This window comes from Solenopsis invicta, chromosome 11, assembly GCF_016802725.1.
Source record: "Solenopsis invicta isolate M01_SB chromosome 11, UNIL_Sinv_3.0, whole genome shotgun sequence".
NCBI lineage: Eukaryota > Metazoa > Arthropoda > Insecta > Hymenoptera > Formicidae > Solenopsis > Solenopsis invicta.
The window spans coordinates 17,364,970-17,378,322 of NC_052674.1; the positions used below are offsets into that span (position 1 = coordinate 17,364,970).

At 29.1% G+C, this 13,353-nt stretch overlaps 1 protein-coding gene across 4 annotated transcripts in view; it reads left to right on the top strand.

Annotated features, from left to right (window-relative positions):
• Positions 1 to 12,959, top strand: part of LOC105202888 (fez family zinc finger protein erm) — a 90,149-nt gene extending 77,190 nt beyond the window's left edge. Inside the window, exons 2-4 of one of the 4 annotated variants that reach the window (XR_003269038.2) lie at positions 7,622 to 9,016; positions 9,393 to 9,430; positions 9,583 to 12,959. Coding sequence is in view for 1 of the 4 variants with exons in the window: in XM_026137705.2 (XP_025993490.1) it covers positions 7,629 to 8,834 (1,206 nt within the window). In the remaining 3 variants the exon portion in view is untranslated. Of the gene's footprint in view, positions 1 to 7,621 lie in introns of all 4 variants that reach the window. The other 3 variants (XR_005575831.1, XR_005575832.1, XM_026137705.2) reach the window with 3 other exon arrangements.
• The last annotated feature ends 394 nt before the right edge of the window (positions 12,960 to 13,353 follow it).

Consider the following 13,353-nt stretch of genomic DNA (forward strand, 5'->3'; position numbering starts at 1 on the left):
CCTTGACGACTGAGACATGTGGTGATGTTTTTTCTATTACAACAACCAGTAATATGTAGCAAAAATGTTTGCAAAAAGCGTGTATGTAAATTTATGATTTTTCGTAGAATTTAAACACAAAGTGCTACAAAACAACGTTTTACGTATATTTCATAAAATATATGCATTTTATTAAAAAAAAAAATTGTTTTTATAATTTTTTTTTAAATAAAACTAAAATTTTTTTAAATAATTTTTTTTTGCTTCTAATACACATACAGTCTTTACATGAGATTATTAAGTCGTACGAAAGATGCACATAGTAGACGACTATATTCCACAATCACATTATATATTATTATGATGACTTTATTTATCCAATTCATATATACAGCACACATTAAATTCAATAATAATATTTTAAATTTGCATTCAAGACCTTCATTCTAGATTAAAGTTAAAAAATTAATATGTAACATATTTTGCAAAATTTTGCAGTAAGAGTATATGTCTATAAAAATTTCTGCTACATATAAACTAAAATTTAGCTTTCATAAAACTACAGCAAATTAATGGCTAGTAACCATCCAATGTCAAAGTAGACTGTAACAAAGTGATTTTAACGAGTACTCTTAGAATTCAACGCAAATTATACAAGATATGATACTCCACCTGAGATATATTCTACGACCGCCGTCTTTTCATTTATTTAAATATAAGTACTCATAACTGGAAAATACATATATAAAATTTAGTACATTTTTAACAATATTAAATTTACATTAAGTATACATTAAATGTTTTTAATGAACCTACTTGAAATTTGTTTCCGTTACATTACATTAAATATTTCCGTTATATTCCATTGTCGCTTTTTAACAGTGTAATAATAACATAAAATCAATATTATAACTTTACTTGGAATCTAAAGAAGGTGAAAGAAGGATCATAATAGAACCTTAATGCTCAATATTACATTTCTTATACAATATTAAATACATTTTTTAATTTTTCAAACTGCGTGTTACTTTTAGTCTTGAAATTCAGTTCTTAAGTTGAAATAGAATATTAATATTAAATTGAGATAATTAATTTAATATTATCGAAATTGTCTCTTTTCTCTAGCTCTTTTTCAATATCATTTCGTAATTATCTGATATCGATATTACATCGAAAGAATTTCCGATGAATATTATTTATTATAGAAAACAAGATATCTTTATGAATATGTAATTCTCCTTTTCTGAAAATATTAAATTCTCTACAATTTTTCGGAGAAATGTGGTCTTATAGATGATTCTTAGCATCAATTTTATTAAATGCTCGTAAATTTAAATTATAATATTACGTGTTCTAGCTTCAGGTAATAACTGTGTTTTAAAACCGACGAATATACGACGCATAAGCTAAAGGTTACAAAAATTTACAAAATTTATTATTAAGCCAAGATCCGCTAAAGATCGATAAAGATTTTCTCATCTTTATGTTTGATTACATTGAAAATACTGAAGTATGTTTAATGACAGATATGTCTCTGATTATTCGAGCTATTTCATTTAGATTGGTTCTATAGTAAGTCTTGAATCCAACGACTGCCATACAGTCGCGAGTATTTTATGGAATCGTCAACGAGGTCTCATCCAATTTCCGTCATTTTAAGTCCAAATATAACGTCATTCCACAGAGCAAACATTTCTACTTTTCAACACGCAAATCTTTCATAATATCTCCAGGGAAGATTGCACTTTTACTGTGCTGATCATTTCGCATTTCATTCAGTTTAGTCATTCATTCTCCTCTGTCGTATCATATATGCTTAATCGTTAGTCTAAATATGTTAGTCTAAACAAGTGTATGATTCATAAATTTACACTAAATTACGCGAATATTTGTATTGTAAAAATATTAATAATATTTTTTTAATATGATACAATAAAATATAATCTTATTAAATTGGTTTATACACTAACTATATATTATTTTTAAATAATTAATCGTATAACACAAATACACTTATAGAGTTTTATCTTACAAAGAAAGGTTTCGAGATGTCCCTCTCCGATTTTGACGAGCCTTTAATATGTTGTCGTACAGATAAAAATAAGAGATGTATTTTTTTATACGTGTCCGTTTTTCACTTTTGGGGGTGAAACACCCTTTTAAAGAAAATCAGTTTTTTTCTTTCGAAGCGTGTATCGTTGAAACTATAATATAAGAGATAGAGAAAAATGTTTTATTTGAAAGTTAAATGGCTTGAAGAGTACTTTATAATAATGATACAAAATTCTTTTTTAATTTTTTTACACTTTCCCCCACCACTTACCTATTTTTTCAAAATTTTTATTTTTTTTATAAGCAAAATAAAGCTTATTTTATTACGAATTATATGACAAAGTTATAATGCGACCTTTCCATTTTCCAAAAATAATTAAAAACCACTCCATAACGCATGGTACCGCCTATTCATCCGTGCGTTCGAAATTACTTCACAATAAAACGGATTTGTCTTATGATCTAACGGCGTTGACTACGCGAAAGAGCACAAAGACAAATCAATACAATACAATAAATGTCGAAATAATAGTTTTATAATAATAATAATAGTAATAATAAAATAATAGTGACTTTTTTAAACCGCTAAAATTAGTAAAATTTTTTTTGTAATATGTTACAATATGTACCGAAAACCAATTATGAATGAAGAAATTATTATTTATTCATAACTTGTTTTTAATTGCAAATATTTCTCTTAGTTACTTCAAAATAAAATAACACTAAACTGAAGAATAACAACAATTACGGTGTTGTAAGACATTAATTTTTTGTGTACAAAATAATAAATGTAATTAATACAAGTTAAACATTTATTTACTGGTTTACATGATTCGACTGCATGTGTTTTCTTCAGCATTTTACAGACAAGGAGACTTGCTTTACAAAAGTTATTACTCAAACATTCCATACCTTTACTATCTAATGCTAGCTGATCAACTAATAACAAGAGAACTAACATAAAACTAATTTAAAAATTAGTTAGAAAATTTAACCTTTTATACTGCATTTATATAATTCCATTTATGTGTTTATTATATACAAAATTTGATTAATGTAGAAATATGCATAACGACGCCACTTGGCGCATGCACTTTGAATCATCTCTTATCTTGAAATTTAATTTTTACGTCTTAGCATTTGTATGCATATTGACCTTAATATGCATACATTTAAGTGTTATGTAAATGTCGCAACATAACTTTGTCACATACGATTTATTATTAAATTCATAATAAAATAAGCTTTATTTTGCCTATAACAGGAAATAAAAGTTTTGAAAAAATAAGTAGGTGGTGGGAAAAGTATTAAAAAAATTTAAAAAGTTTTTTTATCACTGTTATAAAGTATTCTTCAAACCATTTAACTTTTAATTAGAATATTTTTCTCTATCTTTTATAGTTTCGACGATACATGCTTCGAAAGAAAAAAACCGATTTTCTTTAAAGGGATGTTTCACCCTTAAAAGTGCATTAGGGCACGTACAAAAAAAATACGTGTCCCTTATTTTTATTTGTACAACAACATATTAAGGGCTCATCAAACTCGGAAAGGGACACCTCAAAACCTTTCCTTATTAGGATTTACCCTTTTATATTCATTAATATACGTATTAACACATATTTTGAAGAATTTTATAATAACTTTGATAAAATTTAGTAAAATTGAACTCAATTATTTTATATTTTATTGTGATATTAATAAAACAGAAAATTATATAAAATTTTTTGGACTCATTCTACGACATTGTCCATGATGAAGGTAAATTGTGAAAGAAAATTCTCTCCATGTAGATTAAATAAAATAATAATAAATGTATTTATAATTTACAACTTTTTGTCACGAAATAAATTGGAAAAATAGGACAAATAAAACAATACGCTAATAAAAGAAAAAAGGTGATAAAATATCATTTTGTTTTTTTTACTTACAATTAGTAAATATTAACGCGATACCATTTTTATCAATATCAGTTTGTTAGTCATAGAGTTTTACCAATCATTTTATAGATAGAAGTGTATCTGGTAATAGAACGAATGTAATTGATTCATTGTTGCCATTTTAATCAGTGTAGAATTAATTGGTCGTTTCATAATTTCTGGAAACTTTGTTATTGTAATCACTTACTTATCTACGTTTTGAAATGTTCAAAACCAATTTTTAAACAATGTTTTAATCTTACGTTTGGTTGCGACGGCCATTTTAAGTCGGCGGCGTATAGCAATTTTTCAATTTGCAAGCATTGACTGTAACTGTTATTCTATTTGTCCGATTTTAATGAACCAAATCTATTCTCTTCAGCTTAAAATGCTCTTTCTTTTAGATTGTTACAACTTTTTCCCTAAAGATAGTAGTTTTTGTTATTTTAAATTCTTTCAAGATACTAATTTTATATTATTCTCCTGTTTAAACCAAAATTTTATTATGAAGGGGACAACACCATAATTAATATTTTTTGCAAATAGAGATATCAGATAAGAATAAAAATAACAACAAACTTGAAGTGTTTTGGTCTCCATTTTTTGTATGAACTTTCAAAAATGAGAAAATTGTAAAAAAGTTTAATATTAGGGTTGCTATAACTAAAATAGTTGACCTAGAAAAAATTTAAAATTTGCATCTCAATAAGATCTCTTCAAGTACAGTGATGACAGAATGAGATAGTAGCAGGAGGTAAAAAAAGGTTGAAATCTCCTTTTTTGATTGATATGGTTGATCAACTTTATTGGTCAACTAGAATTCAAACGGCATGGCAGCAAAGTTTTGTTGAGGTCTGTGAGACCGCCATTGTGTGTGAGTATAACTCTTTGTGAGTAATCTTATATAAAAAAATCGGACAAAATACGTCCGAACAGGTCCGTTTGTGTATATTACTCGCATATACTCTATCTAAAATTAAAATACTATATAGTGCTGTGGAAAAAGGATTTTGCGCAGAGTCCGAAATATATCATGAAACACATTAATTTTCAATTTTAGACACCATGAATTAATCAAAAATATCTCATATTTGCTTTGTTACTTAAATATATTTAAAATAATATTGTAAAATTCTCAAAGGTTTTTTGTTGCAAAGATATAATTTTTTTTAAAAGACGTGGTTTTTTAAACATCCAGAAATACTTTATATTCTTCTTGTTACATCATTATACCTTTTAAAAAGAATGACAATGATGTAATTTTTTTAAAAGTATGACTCCTTAGCTTTAAAATGCCGTATTTTAAAGTCCTTAAAAGTTTTTTGTTGCAAAGATATAATTTTCTAAAAGAAAAGTAAATTTTTGAACAATTTTTTGCCTAATGGTTTTTTCCTTGTAACATTACAATAAATCATTTCTTCGCAATGCCGTTTGTGCAGTCACATTTCTGAGATTCTGAGCTTTCATTTAAAAAAAAGTTGTTGATAAATATTGATTGGAACGAAAGTTATAAAAAGCTTCTCAAAGCTTGAACAGATCTCCTAGATCCGAAAATGTGTTTACGAGATCAGTGTGTTTAAGGTTTATTTATTATATATATTTAACTTAAATACATAAATACTTGATCTGAAGAAATTCAATCCAGTAAAACATAGTCAAATAAACAATTTTTTTTTCTCAGTTTATACACATTATAACACACATTAAATTCAATTATTTGAAAGCTACATTCAAAGTTTTCAAGTTAGACTAAAGTTAAAAAATGAATATATAACATATTTCTTAAAACTACGTAGATAGCAAATTTATAAGTAAAATAAAGGTTAATTAACCGAGCAAATAAGATGGAATATTTTGAAAGTAGTGAAAATTGGTATAGTTTGAATTACATTTCGGTCATATATATAAAATTTGGGTCTGACTTTATGATAAAGCTTCCGTTTTATTATTTATGTCACAGTTGATAAGAATTAAATTATTTTAGTCCGCTGTTTGACGTTATTATTGAAAAAGATTTAATAAAGTCGAACCGGTTCGTTTTATTGATATGTAATTTGAAGTATTTCAATATATATACTACTTTTATAATATTCCATCTTATTTGGTCGATTAATTGACTTTCATCCAATTAGCGACTTTGTTTTAGTATACACGAGCTGTTATTTTTATTGTTTTGATTATTATGTAAAGAGTATACACTTGTAAAAATTGCTACTACTTGCAAAACTGAAATTTAGCTTTTGTAAAAACGCAGTGAACACTAACGATCAGTAACCATCCTGCAATGTCTAAATAGACCCTAACAAAGTAATTTTAATAGTTCTTAAAATTTAATTTGAATTATAAAAAATATCATAGTATCTTATCACCTCACACGTACTACACAATTCTCGTCTTTTCTTTACTTATTCCAAAAAATGGATATACACATACAGCATCAAAATATTGCAAGAACATTATATAAATATACTGAAACATTGTAATATTGCACGCAAGTTACGAAATATTTCTGCAACGTTATTGTAAGTTTGTAACGTTGAAAAATCCGTTTTTACTGTTAGTAATACTATGATATAAGACTATAGCAATGTTATAATGCAATGTATTTATTGCATTAAAACGCTTTACTACAAATATTGAATGCTTCAAATATAACAAACTTTGAAAATATAAAAATAGATCCAAGGTTCAAAATAAATAAACAAAATCTTGTTATAATTACGTAAATTCACAATCTTATTGCATTTGAAACTCGGATAAAAAAGATTACAAATGTACGCAACTGCAACAACTTTTTTTATCTTCCTTCAATACTATTATATATTCTTAAAGTTTATCCATTAAAATTTGAAGTATTCTGTATAATCGAAAATTGTCACCAAATTTTTATACAAGAATGAAAACTATTATACAGTGTTCCAATGTTATGTAATATTAACAACGCTATTTTATTTTATTTATTGACATATATAAAACAATATTAATGTTATTAATATATTATTAATGTATTGAATAAAATAGTATATATACGAGGACGCAAATGCCTTTTCACGTGAAATTACAAGCCTAATTGGAGCATATTCCACACGTGTTTTAATACATGTATATGTATATATAACCTGAGAATTTTTAAATATTTCTATAACATTTCTAAAATATTTCAATGAAACATTGATGTCGTATGTCTTTGAAACATATCTGCAATATTATATTTCAATTTACAACGTTGCAATGTTCTTGAAGCTTACTGGAAACGTCAGTGCTATATACGTTTGTTACTTTCTATAGTTAGGAAGTCGAATAATATTGCAACATGTTATAATTACAAAATAACATATATTTAAGAAACCTTGCTGCGAATTTTTATAGAAACGGTTTATGTGCCTGCTTTGTCACAAGTTTTTCGCACTAAACAGACGTGTTTCTGCTGGTTTCAATTTCCCTCTCTTTATCTACTTCAATGACTCATATTTTAAATATATATTTTAAGCATAAATTACGTTTTTAAATGGTAAATTCAAAAGTGGGCCTTATTTAATGTGGGGCTTTATTCAGCTCAAATATTTTATAGGGAGTGTTTCCCCTAAAGCTTGTTATGCAATCTACTTTCGATTATGAAAATCCAGACACTCTGGAAAAATATCGTTTGATGATCAATATTTTTATTACAGGTTTACCATGCAACCATTTTCAACGGGTAGCACAATGGCAACCGAGACACCAACTAGTTTACCACCCGAGAGGGTAACTTCCCCGACTGAGCCTTGCCGAAATCTTACCTTCTCCATTGCAAAAATTATGGAACCGGATAAACGACTAACCGAGCAAAACTCTAATCCGGTGCTTCCACCCCCACCAGCAGTCCCAGCCACAACGACGACAACAATTCTTCAACAACCACCGAACATCTCTTCCCCGTCATACTCGGCGCATTTGAAGTCAGCGTTTGAAAAATACGTGCCGACCTTGAGGCATCAAGATCTGCTTCAGCATTATCCCGTATTATCCAAGTACTATCCACTGTACTATCCGAATCCCTTATTGAGGGCTTTTCCAGGCCCTCCTGCTTCGGCCCAATCTGTCACGCAGAATTCACCACCTCCTACGACTATTCAGGAGGCCTCCTCGAGATTGAATTTGACCAGTATGTTGCCAGAAAATCAACGCGGTAAAAAGAGCCCGGCGCCGCGAGGCGAGCTTGGCACTGCGAACAAGCAGAAGACTTTCACTTGCCCGGAGTGCGGCAAAGTGTTCAATGCGCATTATAATTTGACTAGACACATGCCAGTGCACACGGGCGCCAGGCCATTCGTCTGTAAAATTTGCGGCAAGGGTTTCCGTCAGGCGAGCACACTTTGCCGACACAAAATCATCCACACCGCCGAAAAACCGCACAAATGCGTGACGTGTGGCAAGGCCTTCAATCGTAGTTCTACTCTTAACACTCACACGCGCATACATGCTAATTTTAAGCCGTTTGTCTGCGAGTTCTGTGGCAAGGGTTTTCATCAGAAGGGCAATTACAAGAATCACAAGCTCACACACAGCGGCGAGAAGGCGTACAAGTGCAACATTTGTAACAAGGCGTTTCACCAGATCTACAATTTGACTTTCCACATGCACACTCACAACGACAAGAAGCCGTTCTCCTGTAAGATTTGCGGCAAGGGCTTTTGCAGAAACTTCGATCTCAAAAAACACATGCGAAAGCTGCACGATACAGGTTCGCCGATGCTCAACGGATTGGATGCTTCGAGCCAGAATCACAATCAACAGACGGGCTATTCGTCAGTGTATCACGGCCCGGAACATTCTATTGTCAGCCCGTTTATACTTCCTCCGCCTGGATCCACCAGTTATCACTCTTTGAGTAAGATGTTGTGACAAAGCGAAAATATGCATTATCCAAGGAAGACTCAATATCCGCTTATTATTGGCTCAACTTGCTATTCAACTGACATGAGTCAGTTGGCGCAAACTTCTAAGTGAAAAATAAAGGAACCGCCAAAAACCGTTCAATTTCTTACTCGGAAAGAATATTTCTACCCTTAGTTACAAAAATAAAGGTATTTCTCTACTTACGACAGGGTTAGACTTCGATCATAAATTAAACTGATTGTAAGTCGAATAGCAATATAGCGTTAAGTACACTAAACTGCCGATATCATAACGTTTAAATTGATGTATTATTAGTATTATTTCATATAAATAAACTATTATATATGGTAGATAATTATATTATTACTAAAAACAAGTATGGATTTTTATTCAGTAAATTAAAAAACAAATTTTTTAAAGATTATAATTCTTAACATAATATTTGTTATTACAAAATTAATATTACCTTGAACACAGATTAACTTTAAAAGTGATTATAAAAAATATTTTTTTCTTAAAACTATAAGAGAAAAAAGTTATAGAATATCATTCTTTGTTTTTTAGATGTAATCAAGAAGATATTCATGTGATGTGACTATATGGTGAGTTAAGAAAAGATGCCCCACATTTAAGTCTTTTTTTTAAATAACTATCATGTTATGGATTTAAGTTAAGGAAAATTAATTATAATGTTTTCGAGATTTTTATTTATTCGTATAAACAATTAAATTAATTCAATGTTCTAAATTTTCAGAAAAAAATTAGTCAGCCTTGTCAAATTATATTTATAACGTATGGATAAGAAGCCACCTTCTGTGATTAAAGAAGATACAAGCATTTAATTAGTATAACATAATAAAAAGTTTTATGTTATATTTACAGTAGAATATCAAGTTTAAATTATGAAAACACAAAAATAATTGATGAAACATAAATGGATAATTTGGGAAGCAACTTCTTTTCACATTTTTAAAGATTAAAAAACATTTCACAAAAAATTAAACAGCATGGAAATTTATTTCTTCAGATTATATCGCCAAAAGAGATTTGGTTTACAATCTTTAAAACTTAAGTTACACTCATCTATCCACATCTTAAACTAACCTTACAAAACTATATGAATAGACTTCAATTGCCCCTTACAATTTCTTTGTTGCGCAATATACCTATTTCATATGTTTTATGTTATGTTCCGTTTATTTTTATTATAACTTCTTATTTTCTTTCATAACTCTGCTCTTTTCCTCTTTATCTTCTTTTCTCTCTCTTTCCATATCTTTTATATTTCGCCTTTTTTAATCTAAACTCTCTGATCACCTATATATTTCTTCTTTACATTCTTCCATAACCATTTGCTTATCTTATTATATATACATAGTGTTTCATAACATCTATTCTTTCTTCACATAATACGTAATGTATTTCAATCTTCTTCACCTAACTAATATTTATTCTTTCTTCGTATTTCTGCATCTTAACTTAATCAGCGCCTTAATTCCCCTTCCCACTCGAACTTTATCTAAAAATTCCTTTTCCAAATATCTAGGATTCTTTCTTTCTATTTTTCTATATGTACTGTTACATCTTGCTGCTGCAATTTTATTGTCTTCCCATATCCTTTGTCTTTCCCGTTCTCTGTCAATTAAATTTCCCTCCATGTTTCCGTTATTCTCCCTTAATTCCTTCATTGTCTCCTATCTATTCCTATTAAAAGATCTCTTCCTCTACTATACAAATCCATCCACTCCCTCCTCATCCTTCATCCAATTCTTAATTTATCTATTGCCAGTTCTTTTATAATTAAGTACATTAATATAAAATTCTTCTTCAAAAATCCATCTTATATAATCCATCATAAACTTCTCTAATACCTCTTTTTCCTTTCACCCTCACATCTCTACCTCGTATGCCATAACACTCTTATGCACGATTTAATTGGAACAAAGTATATACTATTGTGTACACTTTGCACAGCTTCCGATAAAGTTATGATTATTTTTCAATACCATGTTAATGCCTTAGCATTTTTTATTTCCTGATAATGATAGAAACTGTGATTTTGTTGTTTTAATCTCATTTGTAGCTACCATGGTTAGTAACTGTTAGATTAACTTACATAGCCCACTAGTAGCTCTCGGGTTGAGTACAAATGTGTAGTATTGCAATGTCGACGATTACAATTGCAACGCAACTTGTATCGCTGTGTGCACGAAAGTGTCTAGGGATATTGCAGTTCTGGATTTGGAATCAGCGACCAAAAATCTACAAAAATTGATACACCTTATCCATGTTGCCCATTTAATGGCTACCTATGTAATCTATTACCGTACACTACCTCTCGTTCATACATATATGAATTACCCTTCTCAGTTCCCTTTTATTATTTTATTTAAGACCATTGTATATTACCCTTTTTCTTGCATCCATTTTGTGAGACTTTTTTCCCTCATTTCCTATAATTTGATTTTTGCTTTTTTTTTATATTCACTTCTTTTCTTATCCTTTCACCATATTACTTATCCTTATATTAAAATCCCCTTTTATTACTCTCTCCCCTTTTCTTTCTTCTATTATCTTGTTAACCTTTTTCTTTTAAATTTTTCCATTACTTTCTATTAAATTTAATACAATTATTATATTCTTTTTTTGCTTTCAACATTAATACCTCCTGTTCTTCTCTTTTTAATCATTTACTATCATCTTTTTTCTATTCATTTATAATTCTAATTGCAAAATCCTACTTTTATTTTCTTTCTCCTCTTATTTTTCTCTCCCATTATAAAGCTATATGCTCATACAAGTAATACAGTCTTTCCTTTAAATTTTTCTATCCACTTTTTTTCATTCAAGTTTCACAAAGACTTATAAAATCAAAATCACCATTTACGTATCCTCAAAAAAAAATCTAAATCTTTATTTCTTAATTCTGCTATGTTCCAAAATAAAAATCTGCTGTTGTTCCTATTTTCTTTCCTTGTACTATTCACTATTTCCTCTTCTTTTCTAATACCATCTTTCATCCTATCTTGGCTCACTAGAAAAACCTCTCAAATGCTAGTCGCCAATCAAGTAATATGTCCCGACAAGTAATACATTGGAAAGCACACACCAAGATGATCACAGATATGTAAGTCATTGTCTTTCGAACAAACGTCGATATGGTATTTACAAAGTGTAACAGAAAGGTCGAAATTGGATTATCTCGGGAAATACTTATAAGTTTCATAAAAACATGTTTCAAATAGAAGTTATTAATAGAAAGGTTTAAAAAAGTTTATTCATTGATCTTATCAGTTTGCCCTTGAATGGCATCATCAAGGTCAGGTCAAAGTCACAACACTTCTTTTTAATGAAACACCCTATTTAGTTCCACAGTCTAATAGTAATTGTCGAGAGCTTTTCAAAACACCATATTGATGTTTATTAATTATTTCTCGAGTTATAAGGCGTAAATGTTATAGAATAAAGTTGGTATTTATACCGCGCTCGGATTTGCACCTCAAAAGTCAGAAAAAATAGAAGGAGTAAAGGTAGCTAGCTCGCAACCATTCTGATATATGTCTTTATAATATATTAGTATTGTATTATGATTTCAATACTTTATTGTTAATATTGACAAAAATATCATAAATTGATTTCTCCTTGTAATAAATAGCACAATCGTGTATTACGACCTACATAAAATGATTACTGTAAGAAATGTAGAAGACATAATGATTATTTTATGATACGTAAATGTGGAGGAACAGTAAAGAATGGAAGATGATACGAGCAAGATACAAATGCATAGCTCTTGTATTCTTTGTTTAGTTTGATTTCTTGTATCTGATATCCACCTATTTATAATATAGGTACACTTCAAGCAAGCGAGATTTACACCTTACAATTAACACAAACGGTGCGTGATTAGGAAGTAGCACTTGCTTTTCCGTCGAGAATACAATGTGCATATATCTGCACTCTGTTAATGTCTGCACATGTTAATCTCTTTAATATCGCATTATATTATTACTTTGTATATACAATTTATCATTCTTATCCCTTAATAAACTTTATAAACATATTTTGTAAATCATTATGTTATTTTACATTATATTTGTAAATTATCGATGCGCCGTGTATCTTACACATGAGTAATCATAAAGTCCACCATTTTTTTTACACGACAAAAATGCAAGGGTCTATTAAAAATTTTTCGAATATAAAAAATAAAATATTTTATATTTAAAATTTTTTTATAATAGTAGTCAAAGTTTTTGGTATAATTTATTTTTTTTATCATAGTAAATAATACTTGATAAATTAGGTTTTCAAAAGATGCAGCATACATACCGACTTTACTCTAGTATTATCACTGCGGAATCCTGTAAATATCATACCGGGATTCATTCAGGAGATAATGACCTATAAATTTATGATCATCTCGATGCGTACATTCTAGTGATATATTACTTATTGGTATCGGCGATTAGCAGTTGGGAAGTTTTCTTAGTCGAAATTCTGTTTCCTTTTTTCTGCTTTTCTT